General features: G+C 47.6%; 1 protein-coding gene across 9 annotated transcripts in view; it reads right to left on the minus strand.

Annotated features, from left to right (window-relative positions):
• The window catches only part of LOC123747157 (ELAV-like protein 1), a 300,388-nt gene that overhangs the window by 149,174 nt on the left and 126,394 nt on the right, over nucleotides 1-24,820 (minus strand). Inside the window, exon 3 of one of the 9 annotated variants that reach the window (XM_069313929.1) lies at nucleotides 1,524-1,603. The exons of 6 other annotated variants lie outside the window; for them this stretch is intronic. Coding sequence is in view for 1 of the 3 variants with exons in the window: in XM_069313925.1 (XP_069170026.1) it covers nucleotides 15,695-15,711 (17 nt within the window). In the remaining 2 variants the exon portion in view is untranslated. Of the gene's footprint in view, nucleotides 1-1,523; nucleotides 1,604-15,694; nucleotides 15,967-24,820 lie in introns of those variants that run through there. 2 more of the 9 variants (XM_069313930.1, XM_069313925.1) reach the window with 2 other exon arrangements.

Raw genomic sequence — 24,820 nt, forward strand, 5'->3', positions numbered from 1 at the left:
ATCTCCCGTCACGCAGGGTGCAGTCGCACCTCCACAGATCTCCAGTATCAGCTAATGATACTGGTAATAGCTCAAAAGGGCCACCACTTACGGGCTATTCATGCCCGTGCCACCTCTTGGGTGGCTTAATCTTCTTCAATCAGATATATAAGCTCCTGTGCCAGGCGAGTACGCCTACAGGAGACATCTCCCGTCACGCAGGGTGCAGTCACACCTCCACAGATCTCCAGTATCATCTATTTATATTGGTAATGGCTCAAAAATCCCTCCACTTACGGGCTATTCATGCCGTGCCACCTTTTGGGTGGCTTAATCTTCATCAATCAATCAATCAGCGAGTACGCCGGGTTCACCATAGACCGTGCGGCTTGGAACTTTTGGTTCAGAGTAGCTGAATCTAAAACAACAACTTAGTATCCACTTTACACACACAAATCCCAATAACGTGATGTATCAATGAACAAATCCACAAGAGCCGTGACGAGGATTCGAACCTACGTCCGGGAGCATCCCAGACGCTGCCTTAATCGACTGAGCTACGACATGGTAAAAGAGTTGAAACCGTTCTACCGAAAGAGTTGAAGTTCTACTGAACTTACTGCAAGTATCCACTACTTCCTATACAATAGTAAGTGGATACTTCCTATTGTATCCACTTTCCCTCTGCCTCCAAAGATGTTAAGGGCCTCAGAGGAATGGACCATTGAGCTACAGACTAATACAATTTTAAAATTAACTTGGGAATTAATTTCTGGACTTCCTTTTAAAGTGAGAACGAACAAAGAATCGTTGATCTAACCCCTTTTGTCCATATAAAAACATGTCTACAAGGAAAACTGCTCCCAAAATAAGTATATACATAAAATATATCGAATAAATGCACAGTTATTCCATAATGATTCAGTGCAAACATTCACACACCGAAGATACAATGACAAATATATTCCATGATATTGTCGTGTATTAAGGACTACGTGTCGTAGCTTGAGCTCAGATTCCCACAAAACTAAAGAATGAAACCAGTTTGGATTTTCTTTGTGAAGTATTTAAATGGACACATTCACGTGCGTACACAAGTTTCAGCCCCGCTCCTGTGCCAGGTAAGTCCATCACGGGCTCACCATAGCCCGTGCTACTTGGAACTTTTAGTTCCCAGTAGCTGAATCTTAAACAACAACGTGCGCACACGTATATGTACCATGTAAATATATACCGATACATATTTAAATTCATACATGACACACGTACGCAGTTCATATATTACGGCACACACTATGCAACACACCGTATGCACAAATCATTCATATGCAGGCGATGAGTCACAATAACGTGGCTGACGTATGTTGACCAGACCACACACTAGAAGGTGAAGGGACGACGACGATTCGGTCCTGGACCATTCTCAAGTCGATCGACTTGAGAATGGTCCAGGACGGACCGAAACGTCGTCTTTCCTTCAACTTCTAGTGTGGTCTGGTCAACAAATCATTCATCTCCAGTGGGTGCACTAATATAACACTAACCTCAGTGGGATTCGAACCCACGACCCTGCGACATCCCGCCCTCCAGGACCTCGTCACCTCCACAGTTCGAGTTATCCAGCCTGTAAAAGATGAGGACGTCCGTAAGGACGCTGTAGCCCTCACCCCCAAACTATTCGATAGCCGAATTGAACCAAATCTACGAGCTCACTGCACTATGGCAACTGTTATTCACTCCAGTTTCCTTGTATTATGTATACATAAAAACATTAGTGAGATTCGAACCAACGACATCCCACTAAGATCACATCACCTCAACCATGCGAGCTATTACACCTGTGAATGATCTGCAGGTCCGTGACTACGTTGAGTTCAATTTTACTTCCCTTGTTGTTGACTTTTTATTACTAATAATTTGTGTGGATCCTGTGACATGCAGGCGAGGAGTCACAATAACGTGGCTAAAGTATGTTGACCAGACCACACACTAGAAGGTGAAGGGACGACGACGTTTCGGTCCGTCCTGGACCATTCTCAAGTCGATTGTGATGAGACAGTAGACACACGCAATAAATGATATGTTGGCTTTGAAAGTGTTTAGTTTGTGCTTCCCTCAAAACATCGGTTATCGTACGGTCTGACGATCTGGGGCAACAACGTGCTCCCGGACGTCAACTTCTACAGGCAAAATAGCTGCAACTCGAAGTCCATTTACATATATATCTATATTACTATAATTTTGCCAATGAAAATCACCCATGTGAGAAAAACAAATCAATAAAAACTCTGGGATTCGATCCAGAATGCAAGAAAAACTAGACCCAAACGCCACCATCTCAAGCTGGGTAAGACTTAGAACCGAATAATCAAGTGGTTAAAGGTTACATTTTATGTGATTTGGGAACCAATTTTAGCTATTCATAAGGCGCCTAACGGGCAGGTTCCCTAGTTGTAAGTAATCCTTATCCATCCATGAATGCCCAGTACACGCAAACATGTATACTACACATGCAGGATTTATACATTCAGACACTATATAAATACATTTATATCAACTATACACAAAAACACCACTGTATATATGAACAGTTGTACATTACGTACACCCATCTGCACTACATATATGTATACACACACATTCATGTTTAAACCTAAATGTACACACACACACACACACAGGGACGAATGATCCACAGGGACGTTAGAAAGAAGTTTTTCAGTGTCAGTAGTTAACAGGTGGAATGCATTAGGCAGTGATGTGGTGGAGGCTGACTCCATACACAGTTTCAAATGTAGATATGATAGAGCCCAGTAGGCTCAGGAACCTGTACACCAGTATACTATACCTGCTATACCAGTATGCTATACCGATGATACTTTTCAAAACGCTTGTGCTCTCTAGAGTGGAGTACTGCTGCACAATGACAGCCCCTTTCAAAGCTGGAGAAATTGCTGACCTGGAGAGCGTGCAGAGATCCTTTACTGCTAGAATCCACTCAGTAAAACATCTAAATTACTGGGACCGACTAAAGAGCCTAAATCTGTACTCCCTTGAGCGCAGACGGGAGAGATACATAATAATTTACACGTGGAAAATAATTGAGGGGCTGGTCCCAAACCTGCACACAGAAATAACATCACATGAGACCAGAAGACATGGCAGGATGTGCAGAATACCCCCGTTGAAAAGCAGAGGTGCAACAGGTACTCTGAGAGAGAACTCTATCAACATCAGAGGCCCGAGACTGTTCAACACGCTTCCACTACACATAAGGGGTATAACTGGCAGACCCCTCACAGTGTTCAAGAGAACTTGACAAACACCTCCAAAGGATACCTGATCAACCAAGCTGTGACTCATACATCAGGCTGCGAGCAGCCGCATCCAACAGCCTGGTTGACAAGTCCAGCAACGAGGAGACCTGGTCGAGGACCGGGCCGCGGGGACGCTAAACCCAGAAACCATCTCAAGGTAAGGTAGGTATGCTTCGGTACTTCTTTTTAGACAAACTGAAGGACCTTCTCTATGACTCCAGCCGGTTTTTAAACTTGAGAAACAAGTTTCATGTCGGGTACTGTATCGAAGGAGATTATATTATATTACAGAGGAAACTATAAAAAAATGTGAAGTCTCCTCACCCCATATATCTTGTCTAATATCTATCGCCCAGTAATAGAATTATCACACGTGTGAGGCAGGATTTTTCGTGCCTGAACCCATGTTGGCGTAGTTATAAAAGGCTCATATTTATCTCCAGACGTTATACTAACCTCTCTCCTACGGTCTTTTCCATTACCGTGAACATGTAAAGGATACAAGATTTTCTGCTAGGTATATTACCCCCAGAGCTTTGTTACATATAGCAAACGGCCAACACAGGTCTTCTGCTCTTAAAAGCCTCCACAGTTACTAGGCATGTCACCCATGCAGGCGATGAGTCACAATAACGTGGCTGAAGTATGTTGACCAGACCACACACTAGAAATTGAAGGGACGACGACGTTTCGGTCCGTCCTGGACCATTCTCAAGTCGATTCGAGAATGGTCCAGGACGGACCGAAACGTCGTCGTCCCTTCAATTTCTAGTGTGTGGTCTGGTCAACATGTCACCCATCCCTCTTACTTCAGGCACTTTCCCTTGCTTTATTGTGAAGAGCAGGGAGCCGGTCGGCCGAGCGGACAGCACGCTGGACTTGTGATCCTGTGGTCCAAGGTTCGATCCCAATCCGGCGAGAAACAATGGGCAGAGTTTCTTTCACCCTATGCCCCTGTTCCCTATCAGTAAAATAGGTACCTGGGTGTTAGTCAGCAGTCACGGGCTGCTTTCTGGGGTTGGAGGCCTGGTCGAGGACACTAAACAGCCCCGAAATCATCAAGATAACCTCAAGATAACCTCCTGAAATATCATATTTAACTCCTCACACATACTTTTGTCAGTCTTTTGTAAATATATCCTCTCTAATTCTAAGTTTTCTTACCTTTTCACTTATCATTTATAGCATTTGCCCTTCTAACATCGCTCTGGCACAGCTTCAGTTGAGTTACAAAGCTTTACCTACAATGAGGTTTTACACATGTCTCTGCTTATATCATTCTAGGATACCCATTCCTCGCCCTCTGCTCTGTGTTGTATGTGGCATGAGTGTTAAAAAAGAGGAAGGAATGAATGAATTATAGGGAAAGCGCCAAGCCATTACGACCACATAGCACTGGGAAGGGATAAGGATGAAGATCAAGTATGTTTATTGAGATAAGAAAGAAATACATCTCAAAGGGATAGAGTAGCTTAGGCTATTTCTACCCCCCCCCCCCCCCACTAAAAAAAATGCCAACAGCATTTGGTGTTCCCAAGCGGTCACCCATCCAAGACTAACCAAACCCAACGTTGCTTAACTTCGCTAATCGGACGAGAAGCGGTGTTCTCAACGTTTAATAAATGTAACCAAAGCCGTCAAACAGTTTACAAGCATGAAAACTTGCCAATCAACTGTTGTTATTGTTATAAACAGCCTCCTGGTGCTTCGGAGCTCATTAACTGTTTAATAATTGTAAACAAAGCCGTCAAAGATTGTGAAAAGATATACAGGTTCGTAAGTGCTTGCGTAACTGCTTCGTGAATCTGGCCGCATGTACATTAAGACACCAGTGCTTGCAAGTCATCTTAACTACAACTCATTACGTGTCTTCACAATTCTTAAACATTTCACGCAGTTTTGGTCATTGTATCTGAAAAGTGCTTGACAAATTTGAGCTTCTTGAGCATAGAAGCCGGCAACAAAACCAGATTACTAAGAGATATGTGAAGTGTGTTGACCAGACCACACACTAGAAATTGAAGGGACGACGACGTTTCGACTTGAGAATGGTCCAGGACGGACCGAAACGTCGTCGTCCCTTCAATTTCTAGTGTGTGGTCTGGTCAACATACTTCAGCCACGTTATTGTGACTCATCGCCTGCATGTGAAGTGAGTTTCGTCGAGGTAATCTACTCAAGTCTTACATAAAAGATTAAGACTTGCCTTATATAACTATTTAAAATAAAGATCATGACAATCTTGGTCCAGTAGAAGTTCCTCTCACTGGAACACCTTGAGGTTACCTTGAGGTGCTTCCGGGGCTTAACGTCCCCGCGGCCCGGTCGTCGACCAGGCCTCCTGGTTGCCGGACTGATCAACCAGGCTGTTGGACGCGGCTGCTCGCAGCCTGACGTATGAGTCACAGCCTGGTTGATCAGGTATCCTTTGGAGGTGCTTATCCAGTTCTCTCTTGAACACTGTGAGGGGTCGGCCAGTTATGCCCCTTATGTGTAGTAAACCCGTAATGTTCATTTTAAATTTGGGGTGGTAAACATATGGAGCAGCCAGCCCGTCCTCTAAACAAAGACCCAAAAGTCCATTCCATCCACCCGCCAAACCCCCCGCTGTTTATGAATGAAAAACGGTTTACACACGACTCGACTGATTTCGTTCGAACACTTCCGGAACAAATGCTTCACTGACGAATTTTGTTCGAACCACAACACTGTAAATGCGTCACTCACATAATACAAATAATCCAGCCCGTCCTCCAAACAAAGATCCAAAAGTGATTCCATGCACCCGCCAAACCCCCTGTTTATGAATGAAAAGCGGTTTACATACGACTCAACTACTGACGTTCGAACATATCCGGAACAAGTGTTTCACCGACGAATTTTGTTCGAATCACAACGCTATAAATGCTTCACCCACGTACTACAAATACAAATAATCGCCAACAGAACCCAAACACCTAACCTAACCTATGCCTATATATGCACAATATGCTAATATATTATAATATTAATTTATACTTGAGAAAATTCCCGTTTTGAATGAACAGCATGTTAACATTTATGAATGCGTCTGTGGGGTCGACCGCTGGATGTAATGGACTTGAGTTGAGGACGGGTTGGGAGCAGCATATCAGTAGTTTTCTTGAAGGCTAACTGTATAACGTTCAGAACAGAATGGGGAAAACGTTTTCAATAGTTTCCCCTTAAGTATTTTAGAAATGTGTCACTTTGATGCAATCGTCAAATACTGTTCATTTTCTGTATTTTCTGTCTTACGAAGGCTGGTGTTGCAGGTATGTGGAGCCATGTTGCAGGTGTGTGGAGCAACAGTGCAGGTGTGCGGAGCAATGCTGCAGGTGTGTGGAGCAATGCTGCAGGTGTGTGGAACAATGTTGCAGATGCGTGCGTGTATATGGAACAATGTTTTGTTAGCCGCAGGTACATGACGCCGCTGAAATACCATTTTAAGGCCAATCCCGCCAAACACAACGAAACTACGACGTTTCTACAACATTCGAACAAGTTTTAAACACCTAACAAGTTGTAACAACGTTCTAATGCCTCGTACAAACGTTATAACATGATTAAACACCTTTATTACAAGTTGTAACAGGAGGAAAATAAGGACAGTTACATTGTCAGTTTGCAAGGATAGTTCCTAGTGCAGGAACTCATTGAATGACACATTTGTAAGTTTAATGTGAATCTTGCGCACATGACGCACTAAGGTTCGTTGTGCGTACGCACATGACGCACTAAGGTTCGTTGTGCGTACGCACATGACGCACTAAGGTTCGTTGTGCGTACGCACATGACGCACTAAGGTTCGTTGTGCGTACGCACATGACGCACTAAGGTTCGTTGTGCGTACGCACATGACGCACTAAGGTTCGTTGTGCGTACGCACATGACGCACTAAGGTTCGGTGTGCGTACGCACATGACGCACTAAGGTTCGGTGTGCGTACGCACATGACGCACTAAGGTTCGTTGTGCGTACGCACATGACGCACTAAGGTCCGTTGTGCGTACGCACATGACGCACTAAGGTCCGGTGTGCGTACGCACATGACGCACTAAGGTTCGGTGTGCGTACGCACATGACGCATGTAAGTCGACAGTGCAGGTTTAAATGAATAAAGCTGGCACACAGCCTTTACAATACAGTACATCGCAAATCATAATGCTTTTAAGTACTCAAAAACTCCCACAAGAACAACACAATTAGAGTGAAAAGTGAACACACTCCCACACCCCCTTGAGTAATTCTGATGCACTTAGGTTTCATCCATGACGACAAGAACTACTACTATAGGGATTCTATTGTTCTATTTTAATACACGAGCTTTATGCCCGAAACGCTTTGCGTAATAGTGGCTTTAGGCATTGTATGTACTAGCTCTACCTATAAGTCAAACAATCCTTGTAAATATTTATTGTATGTATGTACCTTACCTAAATAAAATTGTATTGAATTGTATTGTATTGTATTGTCAGCCGGCTGGCTGTCCCGCCTCATATCTCTGTCGCTCCATATGCCGCCCAATACAACCGCACTTTAAACAAAATACAAAGCAAAAAGCCTTATTCTCCGGAGAAACCGAAATCCCATATACCATCGTCCCACAAAGAACGAGGAAACAAGCATATTTTGCGAGGCGTTATCTTGAGGCTATCTTGAGATGATTTCGGGGCTTTTTAGTGTCCCCGCGGCCCGGTCCTCGACCAGGCCTCCACCCCCAGGAAGCAGCCCGTGACAGCTGGCTAACACCCAGGTCCCTATTTTACTGCTAGGTAACAGGGGCATAGGGTGAAAGAAACTCTGCCCATTGTTTCTCGCCGGCGCCTGGGATTGAACCCAGGACCACAGGAGCACAAGTCCAGTGTGCTGTCCGCTCGGCCGACCGGCTCCCGACCGACCGACGTACCCAGATACAATAGAAATAACCCGTCTTATTGAACCTCTTAGCTTCAATAGAACTACCCACAAGAAAGGCTCCAAGAGTCGCAGATGACGATACACACATGAACTAGTGTGAAGTTAATCATACATCACAATTTTAACATTTATAAACGAGTAAAAATGTTAAATATTAGATCCACATTAACTAAATCTGTAAAAAGAGGAGGGAGGAACTTATCAGAGGGAAAGCGCAAAGCCATTATATGACTATATAGCACTGAGAACGGGTCAGGATAAGGATTTGGGATGGGACGGGGGGATGGAATGGTGCCCAACCACTTGTGGACGGTCGGGGATTGAACACCGACCTGCATGAACCGAGACCGTCTCTCTACCGTCCAACCCAAGTAGTAGGGCTGAGAGAGGATTGGTTAGTGGGGGAAGAGATACAGGCGGGGAAGTTGAACGTAGGAATATTGGAGCAAGCATAACATAACATTTTGGATTACGGGCTATTCATGCCCGTGCCACCTCTTGGGGGGCTTAATCTTTATCAATCAATCGACATGTTGTACTTCGAACCCTTGCCAACAGGGGGTGAAGATCTACACTACTCAGTGCCAAGACGTATCAGAGTTGTCCTTAGTCCGAAGACTACTACTCTTGGACGGACAGAGAGAGTGGGCGGTGAACTATGGTTGAACAGCGGGATATAGTACCCGGTACAGGTTGTAGAGGGCCAGGGAGAGCCCGGTACAGGTTGTAGAGGGCCAGGGAGAGCCCGGTACAGGTTGTAGAGGGCCAGGGAGAGCCCGGTACAGGTTGTAGAGGGCCAGGGAGGGCCCGGTACAGGTAGTGGAGGGCCAGGGAGGGCCCGGTACAGGCCGTGGAGGGCCAGGGAGGGCCCGGTACAGGCCGTGGAGGGCCAGGGAGGGCCCGGTACAGGCCGTGGAGGGCCAGGGAGGGCCCGGTACAGGCCGTGGAGGGCCAGGGAGAGCCCGGTACAGGCCGTGGAGGGCCAGGGAGAGCCCGGTACAGGCCGTGGAGGGCCAGGGAGAGCCCGGTACAGGCCGTGGAGGGCCAGGGAGAGCCCGGTACAGGCCGTGGAGGGCCAGGGAGAGCCCGGTACAGGCCGTGGAGGGCCAGGGAGAGCCCGGTACAGGCCGTGGAGGGCCAGGTACAGGCCGTGGAGGGCCGTGGAGGGCCAGGGAGGGCCTCGTGCAGATAATGGAGGGCCAGGGAGAGCTTGGAGGCGGATGAGCGGAGGGTGTACGCCACAGCCCGCAGCGTCACCAATTATCGATTATTTCAGCCAAGCCGCAAGCGGACAGACGCGCGAGAGAACCACACTTTTTGCTCGCACACACACACGCGCACGCACACACACACACACACACACACGCACGCACGCACGCACGCACGCGCACACACACACACACACACACACACACACACACACACACACACACACACACACACACACACACACACACACACACACACACACACACACACACCCACCCACCCACCTAGATGTACTCGCCTGGATGTTCCCCACAAGGTCAAGCACTAGCTCCCAAGCCCCACCTTCCTGTGTGTGTGCACGTTCACCTAAATATGCATGCAAGATAGAGTGCTAACTCACGATCCCTACCTTACGCGCTTAGCTCCCACCCCAACCTACCCTCCGGATTTATTCTTAATTAAGATTTTACACCTCTAGAAATGGGTTTGCATATTGGGGTGACACTCTAGGATGGACATGGCTTATGTCGTAACCCAAGCCCACGAAATTAGGCGTTTCGTGAGCCTAATGAAGGAGGCTTTGATGGAGTCATTCATTACAATCTAATACCAGAGCCGGGATAAAATTACGACTGCCATCACACACACACCTTATACATACTATATATATATATATATATATATATATATATATATATATATATATATATATATATATTATATATATATATAAAACACATAGTTGGACCTATTGAGTTAAGGTTTAAACGGTTCGGGTTAGGGGGGTGGGTCGGGTTTACTCGTGTTGCGATGGTGAACTATTTTTCAGGTCTAAGATGCTATTATGTTCATTAAGTTCCCGTGAGCGTGAGCTCCGTGGCGAGGGAGGGAGGAGAGTGAGAGCTCCGTGTCGAGGGAGGGAGGAGAGTGAGAGTTCCGTGGCGAGGGAGGGAGGAGAGTGAGAGTTCCGTGGCGAGGGAGGGAGGAGAGTGAGAGTTCCGTGGCGAGGGAGGGAGGGAGAGAGAGAGTTCCGTGGCGAGGGAGGGAGGAGAGTGAGAGTTCCGTGGCGAGGGAGGGAGGAGAGTGAGAGTGAGAGCTCCGTGTCGAGGGAGGGAGGGCGAGCGCTTCGTGGAGGAGGAGGGTTTAGGTGGGCGGTGAACACAGAGTACACAAAGGGAAGTTTATGCGCGCGCGTACTCCTTCACTCTGTAGGAGTACTGGGGTAAGAGTCCTAGTTGTGCTTGCGGGGGTTGAGCTCTGGCTCTTTGGTCCCGCCTCTCAACTGTCAACTGGTGTACAGGTTCCTGAGCCTACTGGGCTCTATCATATCTACATTTGAAACTGTGTATGGAGTCAGCCTCCACCACATCACTTCCTAGTGCATTCCATTTACTAACTACTCTGACACTGAAAAAGTTCTTTCTAATGTCCCTGTGGCTCATGTGGGTACTCAGCTTCCACCTGTGTCCCCTTGTGCGTGTACCACCCGTGTTTAATTATCCATCCTTGTTTACCCTTGTCAATTCCCCTGAGAATTGTTTATGTGGTGATCATGTCTCTCCGAGCTCTTCTGTGTTCCAGCGACGTGAGGACCAGTTGACGCAGCCTTTCCTCATAACTCATGCCTCTTAGTTCTGGGACTAGTCTAGTGGCATACCTCTGAACTTTTTCCAGCTTCGTCTTGTGCTTGACAAGGTACGGGCTCCAAGCTGGGGCCGCATACTCCAGGATTGGTCCGACATATGTGGTATACTAGGTTCTTAAGGATTCCTTACACAGGTTCGTGAACGCTGTTTTGATGTTAGCCAGCCTCGCATATGCCGCCGATGTTATTGTTTTGATGTTGGTTTCAGGAGACAGGTTTGATGTGATATCAACTCTTAGATCTTTCTCTGTCCGTTTCATGAAGGACTTCATCTCCCATTCGGTATCCCGTGTCTGGCCTTCTATTTCCTCCACCTAGTTTTATCACCATACATTTACTTGGGTTGAACTTACACGCACGCACACACGTACACACGTACGCGCGTGCGTGCGTGTGTGAGTGTGAGTGTGTGTGTGTGTGTGTGTGTGTGTGTGTGTGTGTGTGTGTGTGTGTGTGTGTGTGTGTGTGTGTGTGTGTGTGTGTGATTGCTATCCTTGAGAGTCAATTTGCGTCCCAATTCTTCTGTAGGTTTCCAAGCCAGAATATATATGTTCCTATGGTTAATCTGATTACTTAATTTCCCCTCTGCTCCCTCGTTTGAGCGCACCACAAGTGCTAGATGGCCTGTCCTTGTCTTCTCTCTTACCCCTGACAATTGTCTTGTGTCAGGGGTAAGTGTCTTCATCTCCTGTCTTAATCTGTCATTGACGTGAGGTGACACCGTTGGTCTTTGCTCTTAACTCTAACTGTTCTGCTCTTGGGTAAGATTGGTGTCATATCTGGATTGTCTTCAGCTTCAATTTGTGCTTTACGCAATAAAGGCATCACTTTGGGGGCGTATATTACGGAAATGGTTCAATATATAGAACACAATGTTCTGAAACTACTCCCTTGTTCATATTTAATAAGGAGACTGATGTTGACCAGACCACACACTAGAAATTGAAGGGACGACGACGTTTCGGTCCGTCCTGGACCATTCTCAAGTCAATTGTGATGAGGACAGGTAGGGCCATGGAGACTGATGTTTGCCAACCATGCATATCCAGCAGAGATTAATTTTGTTGTGAACGTGTGACTGATTAAAAGTATTATCAACTCTTATAAGATTACAGGAGAATTTCTTTCCCGACCTCCTGCTTCCTGTAGTTACTACAGCTACACCAATCTTTCATTCTGCACAAGTGTGTAGGTTTCTTGCACTCTTTCTTGCAGCGTATTTAAACTCCACAAATGTCGGCATGCATTAAGAGGAAGGAGTTTATTCCCACTGTTAAATCATTCATAACATCAGAAAGATTGGTAACAATGGTGTTCTATGGCCTGGTCGAGGACCGGGCCGCGGGGTCGCTAAGCCCCGAAACCATCTCAAGGTATGGGACGCCGCTGGTACTCTTTAAGGAGCGATTCTTTACTTATGAAGATGCTCTCATCCACCAGCACCACAGCAAACCTTAGCATGGGCTCCATTCCGTCTCGGTCATACCATTTCTCCCCTTAGTACCCTACAAGATAGTGAACAATGCCGAAGACTTTCCGACAGTTCAAAAAATATACAACCCACCAATCTCTCTGGCTTGTCTGACCTTGTTCGCCTGGTCATTGAACTAACCTATGAAGCAAGATTTGACGCCTCAGAACCCCATATTCTTGTTACAAAAGCCTTCTCTCTAGATATCATCTTAGCCTTGTTTTGTGGTCTTTAAGATCAATTCACATAAGATGCAAGTCTAGAACATTGACCTGTAGATCAGTCCCTGCTATTTCACTTTCGTGTATAATAACACTAAATTTGCGAGTGCGGGAAAGGGTGTGGGTATGAGGAGCAAGGGCGTGGGTATGTGGAGCAAGGGCGTGGGTATGTGGAGCAAGGGCGTGGGTATGAGGAGCAAGGGCGTGGGTATGCCTGTAGGAACGAGGGAGTGGGTATGCCTGTAGGAACGAGGGAGTGGGTATGCCTGTAGGAACGAGGGAGTGGGTATGCCTGTAGGAACGAGGGAGTGGGTATGCCTGTAGGAACGAGGGAGTGGGTATGCCTGTAGGAACGAGGGAGTGGGTATGCCTGTAGGAACGAGGGAGTGGGTATGCCTGTAGGAACGAGGGAGTGGGTATGCCTGTAGGAACGAGGGAGTGGGTATGCCTGTAGGAACGAGGGAGTGGGTATGCCTGTAGGAACGAGGGAGTGGGTATGCCTGTAGGAACGAGGGAGTGGGTATGCCTGTAGGAACGAGGGAGTGGGTATGCCTGTAGGAACGAGGGAGTGGGTATGCCTGTAGGAACGAGGGAGTGGGTATGCCTGTAGGAACGAGGGAGTGGGTATGCCTGTAGGAACGAGGGAGTGGGTATGCCTGTAGGAACGAGGGAGTGGGTATGCCTGTAGGAACGAGGGAGTGGGTATGCCTGTAGGAACGAGGGAGTGCATATGGGGGTAAAGAGAGCGGGTGTGCAAGGAAGCAGAGTACGTCTGGGGGAAAAGCTATACTACCTTTTCCATCAAGGCTACTGGCCTAGTAATGCTGGAATTCCAGGGGATATTTGATGCTCCGGGAAGGGCAGAAAGAGAGGGAGGAGGGGGGGAAGGAGAGAGGGGGGAGGAGAGATGGGGGATAGGGAGAAGGGAGAGAGAGGGGGGGGAGGGGGGGGAGAGGGAGGGGGGGGGAGAGGGAGAGGGGGGAGGGAGAGGGGGGGGAGGGAGAGGGGGGGGAGAGGGAGAGAGGGGGAAAGGGAGGGGGAGAGAGGGAGGGGGAGGGGAGAGAGGGAGAGAGGAGAGAGGGAGGGAGAGGGGAGAGAGGGAGGGAGAGGGGAGAGAGGGAGGGAGAGGAGAGAGAGGGAGGGGGGGGGAGGGAGAGAGAGAAGGGGGAGGGGTGTGGGGGGGAGGGTTGAGTGGGGGGGAAGGGTTAAAGGACAAAAGAGGGGGTTTTGGGAAGAGAGAGAGAGGAATGGAAGGGGGGTTGGGAGAGCAAGAGAGAAAGATGGAAAAGAGGGGTTTGGGGGTGGTGGCATTAGGGTAAAGGCTTTAAACATCGCTCATCTCAACGTTTGCAAGCGGCATACCAGAAAATATTACACACACCTCAAAGTTAAAAGGCCATCCCCTCCCCCCCTTCGCATCTCGTAGCCAATCTTGCAAGCCCTCCTCCCCTGGTCTTGACCCTTACATAAACGTAGCTGGTTCTCTTCTAAATAGCCTTGACCTTTATGATAGGTCAGACTCCGAACTGCTCGGAAACAAACGTGGCTGGCCTTTTGAAAGCGCGCAGCGCCGTGTTCGTGGAGGCGGATTAAAGCTAAACATTTCTCCCCCTCAAGCCTGAGAAAGGTTAGTGTGCCTACTAGAAGGAAGGAGGTTGGAGGTAAATGAACAAATCCACAAGGGCCGTGATGAGGGTTCGAACTTACGTCATCGTAAGCGTAAGGGTTCGAATTTACAAGCTCCGGATGATCCCAGACGCTGCCTTAGTCTACTAGGCCATGACATGATCAAATCCTTGTGGATTTGGTAGGTATGAGGAGCATCAAATGAACAAATCCTGTTCATTTGATGGCGATTTCTGTGTGTTGGCTGGAGGTAACTTGCAAATAAGTGATGATAGGTGAGGTATGGGCAGGAAAGGTCAAAGTGTACGCTCGCTAGTATATGGGGGGGGGGGGGGGTGGAGGGAGAGTAATACTGGAAGAGGAGGTCGGGGGTTATGAGAGTAGAGAGCAACAAAGGACTGTTGCCAGGTGGGTGTCTCTTACCTACAGCACGCTCACACGAGCTGGCCACGCCTCTCGCTACCACAATACAGTATGACTGAGACCTGCCATAAGCGCGCGCTGCCTCTCAACTTCCCGCAAGTTCACCACCACTCCACTCAACATGCTCAAACAATGGCACGCCTTCTTTCCAACTTTTACCTCAGATTTATCTGGTTTTATTTCATTGCCGACATTTCATCAAACAAAATACATACCAGAGACATAGAACACTAATTTTGGATACATTACTTGCGTCGACATGGGTTTCAAACATAATCCATTGTTTAATACGAAACACTGAAACACACGAGCACAAATGCTTCACAATTAACTTCCGATATTCATGGCACTATCGAAAAATAACACTTTTTCAGAGTTCAGACGTCAACGTTCCTTCAACATACAAATTAAACGAGACAACAAACTTAGCAAGACGACACCAAAAGTAAAGTACTCGAGACTGCAACAACAACGTCGTAAAAGAGTGACTCCACATCTAGAACACGAGAAACCAGTTCGAATCCAAAGCAAAATGACAAGATTGGGTTCATCTCTTAACATACCGACTAGCAGCATGAGTGTGAGGATGGAAGGGCCTTTGAGAGCGAACGTCACCACTACCAACTTGGTGTATTGCCCCAGCGGCAGTCCATCTGATGAAATGCTCAAGCACACGACCCAATTACCAAGCCTCTTTGATGGCGGAACTCGAGGAGGAAGAAGACAGGAGTAGACTGCCGGCAGACATGCAGGGAAGGGAAGCGGCCAGAGCGTGAATGGCTTGAGGCCGCGGGCGTGTGGGTGTGCTCACCGAGGTCCGGCACGCCCGCGGCCGCTGCCCAACAACGAGACAGAAGAGGATCACCTGGCGGAATCTTCCATGGCGCGAAGATAGACGGGAGAGGAGAGGAGAGCGGAGGTCAAGAGCTCACCTTATGACCGTCCCTTGCTCCGCCGCCCGACAACGGCGGCTGCCACACTATACACACGACACAGAGCAGAGAGCGCACCTCACAGTGCGGAGCCCAACGAGAAGGCCACGACGGGCGGCGAAGATCAACACTGCACACGGGGCTGGACTCCTGCGCTACAACTTCCCGCTCACCACCTGCTCACCAGACCACTCGGCCAACACTGCCGCACCACATCCACCCTCACGCTCACAACTTCCTCGCCCGCACGCCCGCGCGCGCACGTACACACGAACACACGCGCACGCGCCACGCACGCGCCACCGCGACGCGCTCCCTCACACAAATTCACTCCAATACACGCTATCATCTTGAATTTTACCGTAGTTACCCGTTTTTCTTTCTTTAAATTCCCGTTCGGATTCTTTATAGCATAATTGCTTGTTCATTCAAGTATTAATGAGGAGTAAATGGCATAAAGAGGGGAGATAAAGAGGGGGGTTGAAGGAAAGGGGGTGGAGTTGGGAGGGGGATGGAGAGGGGGGCGGCGCCGCCCACCAATGACTGGTGGATGCTGGGTCCTATCACCCACCCGCTACCACCGCCCACTTTCTACACCCAGCCACATGGGATGCCCAGATGCATTTACCACAGTCACTCGGCGCCTTCCATTACAGGCGAGGCGTCAATATCCCCGCCCGCTTCCACCCGCATGTCACGACCGCCCATAATACTGTAGCACAGGCGGCACTACACCACAGGGGGCGGCACTACACCACAGGGGGTGGCACTACACAGGGGGTGGCACTACACCACAGGGGGCGGCACTACACCACAGGGGGCGGCACTACACCACAGGGGGCGGCACTACACCACAGGGGGTGGCACTACACCACAGGGGGTGGCACTACACCACAGGCGGCACTACACAGGGGGCGGCACTACACCACAGGGGGCGGCACTACACCACAGGGGGTGGCACTACACCACAGGGGGTGGCACTACACCACAGGCGGCACTACACAGGGGGCGGCACTACACCACAGGGGGTGGCACTACACCACAGGGGGCGGCACTACACCACAGGGGGTGGCACTACACCACAGGGGGTGGCACTACACCACAGGGGGTGGCACTACACCACAGGGGTGGCACTACACCACAGGGGGCGGCACTACACCACAGGGGGTGGCACTACACCACAGGCGGCACTACACCACAGGGGGTGGCACTACACCACAGGGGGTGGCACTACACCACAGGGGGTGGCACTACACCACAGGGGGTGGCACTACACCACAGGGGCGGCACTACACCACAGGGGGTGGCACTACACCACAGGGGGCGGCACTACACCACAGGGGGTGGCACTACACCACAGGGGGTGGCACTACACCACAGGGGCGGCACTACACCACAGGGGCGGCACTACACCACAGGGGGTGGCACTACACCACAGGGGGTGGCACTACACCACAGGGGGTGGCTCTACACCACAGGGGGTGGCTCTACACCACAGGGGGTGGCTCTACACCACAGGGGGTGGCTCTACACCACAGGGGGTGGCTCTACACCACAGGGGGTGGCTCTACACCACAGGGGGTGGCTCTACACCACAGGGGGTGGCTCTACACCACAGGGGGTGGCTCTACACCACAGGGGGTGGCTCTACACCACAGGGGGTGGCTCTACACCACAGGGGGTGGCTCTACACCACAGGGGGTGGCTCTACACCACAGGGGGTGGCACTACACCACAGGGGTGGCACTACACCACAGGGGGTGGCACTACACCACAGGGGGCACTACACCACAGGGGGCACTACACCACAGGGGCGGCACTACACCACAGGGGGCACTACACCACAGGGGGCACTACACCACAGGCGGCACTACACCACAGGGGCGGCACTACACCACAGGGGCGGCACTACACCACAGGGGCGGCACTACACCACAGGGGCGGCACTACACCACAGGGGCGGCACTACACCACAGGGGGCACTACACCACAGGGGCGGCACTACACCACAGGGGCGGCACTACACCACAGGGGCGGCACTACACCACAGGGGCGGCACTACACCACAGGGGCGGCACTACACCACAGGGGCGGCACTACACCACAGGGGGCGGCACTACACCACAGGGGCGGCACTACACCACAGGGGCGGCACTACACCACAGGGGCGGCACTACACCACAGGGGCGGCACTACACCACAGGGGGCACTACACCACAGGGGGCACTACACCACAGGGGGCACTACACCACAGGGGGCACTACACCACAGGGGGCACTACACCACAGGGGGCACTACACCACAGGGGGCACTACACCACAGGGGGCACTACACCACAGGGGCGGCACTACACCACAGGGGGTGGCACTACACCACAGGGGCGGCACTACACCACAGGGGGCACTACACCACAGGGGGCACTACACCACAGGGGGCACTACACCACAGGGGGCACTACACCACAGGGGGCGGCACTACACCACAGGGGGTGGCACTACACCACAGGGGGCACTACACCACAGGGGCGGCACTACACCACAGGGGCGGCACTACACCACAGGGGGCACTACACCACAGGGGCGGCACTACACAAGATGCTTATCTAGCATACGAGATTAAGAAATAAGTAGTGTATTGTGACGACTAACAATAAACAACTTCGCTATGACTGTAATATCTCCACTGCTCAAACAATTGTGTATTAGCGATAAGACCTTCCATTAATGTATAATGACTTACTGTTAATATATAGCTCTTGAAATAGAACATTCTCTAACTAGCTGATATTGTAGTTATAATATGTGAAGAATAGATAAAATTGTTTATGTAATAATCTAAGTTAAGGTCTGATAAAGGCTTTTTGTACCCCCTGTAATGCTTTTTGCGCTACCGCTCACAGGAGGAGTATGGGGTGCACAATAAATTAACATCACTTATGAGCGAAAATGAGCTCAATAAGCTCATTTTCATCTTAACACCAGAGAGAGAATACCTAAAGTCAACCAGAATATTGCAACGCATTAAAAAATAATTTCTTCTCACAAGCCATACTTGCAGAAACAGACAATTAGGGATTGATTGATTGATGAAGATTAAGCCACCCAAAAGGTGGCACGGGCATGAATAGCCCGTAAGTGGTGGCCCTTTTGAGCCATTACCAGTATCAAGAGATGATACTGGAGATCTGTGGAGGTGCGACTGCACCCTGTGTGACGGGAGATGTCTCCCGTGACAATTAGGGGAAAAGCAGCTTTATATAAGAAATATACCGCATTATAACTGGGCTTTCTTGTAACTTTAATATATTTATATTTCAAATTTATAAGCGAAGTTACATCTTGATGTCACATTTTTATAGAATGCAATGTTTACATAATTGTTCCCGAGTCCAGTTTACCTCCACTTGTGATATACGTTAAGTTATCCAAGATAACTCCATATAAACACACCATCTGGTCACCATTTGGTCCGGGAGACATCTCCCGTCACGCAGGGTGCAGTCGCACCTCCACAGATCTCCAGTATCAGCTCTTGATACTGGTAATGGCTCAAAAGGGCCACCACTTACGAGCTATTCATGCCCGTGCTACCTTTTGGGTGGCTTAATCTTCATCAATCTATCAATCCATATAAACAAGACTATGGAATGGTCTTATAAACACAAAGCCTTATCTTCTCCCACTATCTTGCCCCCCCCCCCCTTCCCACCCTTCTCTACCATTATCCCTTCTCCCTCTCAAGACGTGGAGTATGATTTTCTTAAATGAACACAAGGGAAGAAATATTCCGCCTTAGATCATGTGACGCAAGGTCACAGAAACTTACCTATTGATTTGGTTTATTTTTAACAGATATAAATTGAATCTAATGTTAAATTATAACCACATTAGATACAAAGTGAAGTTGGACCCAGTTGCGCCAGAAGTCATGTGGAGAGTTAACCAAATTTCCAAAATATTTACATATCGAGAGAATATGGAGCAAGTGTGAACCAGTCGTAGATGAAAGATCGTCCATTGCACGATCTTCATCAGAATGTACTACAGGGGTGAGGCTATCTTTTAATATTTCATACAAAAGGCGAGGAGCTTAAGAACATAGTCTTGTACCTAGAATACGGTCTCTCCGGTGTTGAAGTCAGTGGAGTCGTACATGCTACTGGGACGGATCAAGACTTGGGACTAACCTTGGAGCAACCTTGTCCACGAGTTGAGGAATGGATGGTGGAAGTCATACAATAGAGCGGCACTAATCAAGATGCGAGTGAATTAGGGCTTCACATAACGTTTTGCAACACCTGTGCCCAGCAGTACAACACCTGTGCCCAGCAGTTTTAATACAGACAAATGTAAGGTAAAGAACTTTGGCTTCAATGTTAAATATGAATACATACTGTGTTATGTAGACCATGAACCTTTAGGTCGACGAATCGTCGGGGTCACAGACTTCCTCAAGAGCAACACGAATCAATCCGTACCTGATGGGCTTGCTTGATACCTGCTTGATGTGGTTCTGGGAGTTCTTCTACTCCTGGTCCACCAGGCTGTTGCTTGGAGCGGCCCGCAGGCCCACATACCCACCACAGCCAGGTTGGCTGGGCACTTCGTGAAGAAAATAATCTAGGTTTCTCTTGAAGATGTCCACGGTTGTTCCGGCAATATTTCTTATGCTCGCTGGAAGGGTGTTGAACAACCGTGGACCTCTGATGTTTATACAGTGTTCTCTGATTGTGCCTATGGCACCTCTGCTCTTCACTGGTTCTATTCTGCATTTTCTTCCATATCGTTCACTCCAGTATGTTGTTATTTTACTGTGTAGATTTGGGACCTGTCCCTCCAATATTTTCCCCGTGTATATTATTTGATATCTCTGTCTTCTTTCTAGTGAGTACATTTGGAGAGCTTTGAGACGATCCCAATAAATTAGGTGCTTTATCGCGTCTATGCGTGCTGTATATGTTCTCTGTATTCCCTCTATTTCTGCAATCTCTCCTGCTCTAATAGGGAACCGAGTACTGAGCAGTACAAGTGATTTGTATAGTACAACCACTGTGATGGGATCCCTGGATTAGAAAGTTCTCGTAATCCATTCTATCATTTTTGTCTGACGCAATATTTGCTTGGTTATGCTCCCTAAACGTTAGGTCGTCGGACATCATTATTCCCAAATCCTCGACATGCTGCTTTCCTATTATGGGCAGATTTGATTGTATTTTGTACCTTGTATTATGTTTAAAGTCCTCATTTTTGCCGTACCTGGAATTTATCACTGTTAAACATGTTATTTTCTGCTGCCCAATCGAAAACTTTATTAATATCTACATGTAGTTTTATAAATATCTACTTGCAGTTTTTTCAATTTCTTCAGCAGAGGTAATTTTCATGCTGATTTTTGTCATCTGCAAAGGATGACACGAAGCTGTGACTTGTATTTTTGTCTATATCTGATAGGAGAATAAGGAAAAGCAGTGGTGCAAGGACTGTACCTTGAGGTACAGAACTTTTAACTGCACTTAGACTCGATTTTATTTGATTGACTGTTACTCTGTTCTGTTAGACAGGAAAATTAGTATCCACCGTCCTACTTTACCAGTTATTCCCATTGATCTCATTTTGTGTGCTATCACTCCATGCTCACAGTTGTCGAATGCCTTTGCAAAGTCTGTGTATACAACATCTGCATTTTGCTTTTCTTCTAAAGCTGTGATTTTGTCATAGTGGTTGAGTAACTGACTGACAGGATCTTCCCGCTCTAAATCCATGTTGTCCTGCGTTGTGTAGCGCATTATTTTCCATAAAACTAAAAATTTTATTCCTAACCACTTTAAAAAACTTGGTGTGTGTGATGTTAGTGCAACTGGTCTATAATTTCTGGCCAAAGCTTTACTACCACCCTTGTGCAGAGGAGCTATATCTGCAGATTTAAGTGCTGCTGGCATCTCCCCTGTATCCAGGCTCTTCCTCCATATTACACTGAGCGCTCGCGCTACTGGTATTTTACATTTCTTAATGAATATTAAACTACACGAGTCAGGACCAGGGGCCGAGTGCATGGGCATGTTGTCAATATCTCTTTCGAAGACTTCCGAGTTCGTGTTAATATCAGTTATATTATCTGCAGCTTCTCATTCATGAAGAAGCTGTCTGGGCCTCGTAGCCTGGTGGATAGCGTGCAGGACTTGTAATTCTGCGGCGCGGGTTCGATTCCCGCACGACGCAGAAACAAATGGGCCAAGTTTCTTTCACCCTATGCCCACCCTATTACCTAGCAGTAAATAGGTACCTGGGTGTTAGTCAGCTGTCACGGGCTGCTTCCTGGGGGTGGAGGCCTGGTCGAGGGGACACTAGCGCCCCGAAATCATCTCAAGATAATCTCAAGATAATCTCAAGATAACCTCAAGATACTCATCAACTTTCATGTTGTTTATTGGTGTGCTAAACAGCCTCATACTGGCTTCTTAGAATTTCACTAATTTCTTTGTTGTTCTTTGTGTATGTACCTTCGGTTGTAATTGAAGGTCCAATACTGGGAGGTTTTTTATTTTACGTATGTGAAAAAATATTCTGAGTTTTCTTTATATCTTGCATAGCTTTGTGTTCCAATTCTCCTCAGACTCTTATGATCACTTCAACGTTTGCTCTATTTCTTTGATCTCCCTGTTTAGGTTTATTTTTCTTTCTTGTGTTAGTCGTGTCTGCTTAAGCATTTTCGTTAGTTTTTTCCTTTTGTACAGTCGTCTGCGTTCTCTTTCTAGAGTGGTCCTCTTTCTGACCTTCCTCACAGGCACGTGACGGCTTACGACATAAGGCAGGTCATTAGGCCAAAAAAGCCTTAATAATAAACAATGCTCATACGTAAGATAAGGAAGATATGGGAGAACAGAAAACGTACAGGAAAACGTATCTGTAAGGCTAGCCAAGAAGCAGAAGACCCTCACGATAAGTGCAATAATTACTAGAGAAGATGCTAGTGAATAAGCTAATGGCTGAGGACTCCAATACCTCCACCATAGCGCATGTAGGTTGTATGTAAAACTTGGTTACCAGCATAGTGTCTCTAAACTCTTAGTGGATCCAGGAGCATCTACCAAGATTCTTGTTAGATCCAGGAGGATCTACTGAGATTCTTGTGGGATCCAGGAGGATCTACTAAGATTTTTGTGGGATCCAGGAGGATCTACTGAGATTTTTGTGGGATCCAGGAGGATCTACTGAGATTTTTGTGGGATCCAGGAGGATCTACTGAGATTTTTGTGGGATCCAGGAGGATCTACTGAGATTCTTGTGGGATCCAGGAGGATCTACTGAGATTCTTGTGGGATCCAGGAGGATCTACTAAGATTCTTGTGGGATCCAGGAGGATCTACTGAGATTCTTGTGGGATCCAGGAGGATCTACTGAGATTCTTGTGGGATCCAGGAGGATCTACCAAGATTCTTGTGGGATCCAGGAGGATCTACTGAGATTCTTGTGGGATCCAGGAGGATCTACCAAGATTCTTGTGGGATCCAGGAGGATCTACTGAGATTCTTGTGGGATCCAGGAGGATCTACTGAGATTCTTGTGGGATCCAGGAGGATCTACTGAGATTCTTGTGGGATCCAGGAGGATCTACTGAGATTCTTGTGGGATCCAGGAGGATCTACCAAGATTCTTGTGGGATCCAGGAGGATCTACTGAGATTCTTGTGGGATCCAGGAGGATCTACTGAGATTCTTGTGGGATCCAGGAGGATCTACTAAGATTCTCCTAGGAGGATCCTAGCTTATGTAATCCTTAGCATGTCATGGTCCAAGAGTTAAGGGGCGTGCGTCTGGGGTTACCCAGGACGCTAGTTCGATCACTGTCCTGCTCCAATGATTTTCTCAAATATATCATGTTATTGTGACATCCTTAACCTTTCTCACAGAGTGAATTGATTGATTGATGAAGATTAAGCAACCCAGGAGGGGGCACGGGCTCGAATAACCCGTAATCCCACAAAGTGACATGTTATTTTATATTTAGCTACTCGGAACAAGATGTCCATGTAACACGGGCTATAGTAAGCCCGTAAACAAAAATTGAAATGTTGTTCTTTAGATTCAGCTACTCTGAACAGAAAGCTGCAAGTAGCACGGGCTATGGTGAGCCCGTAGTGGACTTACCTGGCCCAGGAGCGGGTCTGGAAGTGGAGGGATCACCCCACATCCCGGGAGAGGTTAATGTTTACACGCTAGTTCAGCGAATACCTCATCACCTTTAAAACAACTGAGAACTTCCATAAGTTGATTCTTCCTCTCGTCAAAAATGCTAAAGACGACTTATAACTTAAAACAAATCCCTTATTTTGATCAACTGCCGCACACGTCAGTATAGATATGTATTCCTGAAATCTCCACTTCAGGAAATTCTTTTCATGAACAGTACCATGAACTTAGCATCTCCCAAATGAACACAATGACCTATTTGGAACACATACTGCACAGTTGTCTGGGAATACGGGCCGGTGATCACTTGTTGATGTTATGCACTATGTGTAGTGACTAGTTGCAAGCAATACAATCTTGGCTTTCATAGCTAGGTCCTATTATATATATATACATTATATAATATATACATTTAAGGCAATACTCACTAGTGTGTGTTATATTTTATATTATATATATATATATATAACACAACGTACCTAGTAGCCAGAACGCACTTCTCTGCCTACTATGCAAGGCCCGATTTGTCTAATAAGCTAAGTTTTCATGAATTAATTGTTTTTCGACTACCTAACCTAACCTATCTTTTTCGGCTACCTAACCTAACCTATAAAGATAGGTTAGGTTAGGTAGGGTTGGTTAGGTTCGGTCATATATCTACGTTATTTTTAACTCCAATAAAAAAATTGACCTCATACGTAATGAAATGGGTAGCTTTATCATTTCATAAGAAAAAAATTAGAGAAAATAATAATTCAGGAAAACTTGGCTTATTAGGCAAATCGGGCCTTGCATAGTAGGCCAAGTACGACGTTCTGGCTACTAGGTACAACATTATATATATATATATATATATATATATATATATATA

Source organism: Procambarus clarkii, chromosome 77, assembly GCF_040958095.1.
Source record: "Procambarus clarkii isolate CNS0578487 chromosome 77, FALCON_Pclarkii_2.0, whole genome shotgun sequence".
Taxonomy (NCBI): domain Eukaryota; kingdom Metazoa; phylum Arthropoda; class Malacostraca; order Decapoda; family Cambaridae; genus Procambarus; species Procambarus clarkii.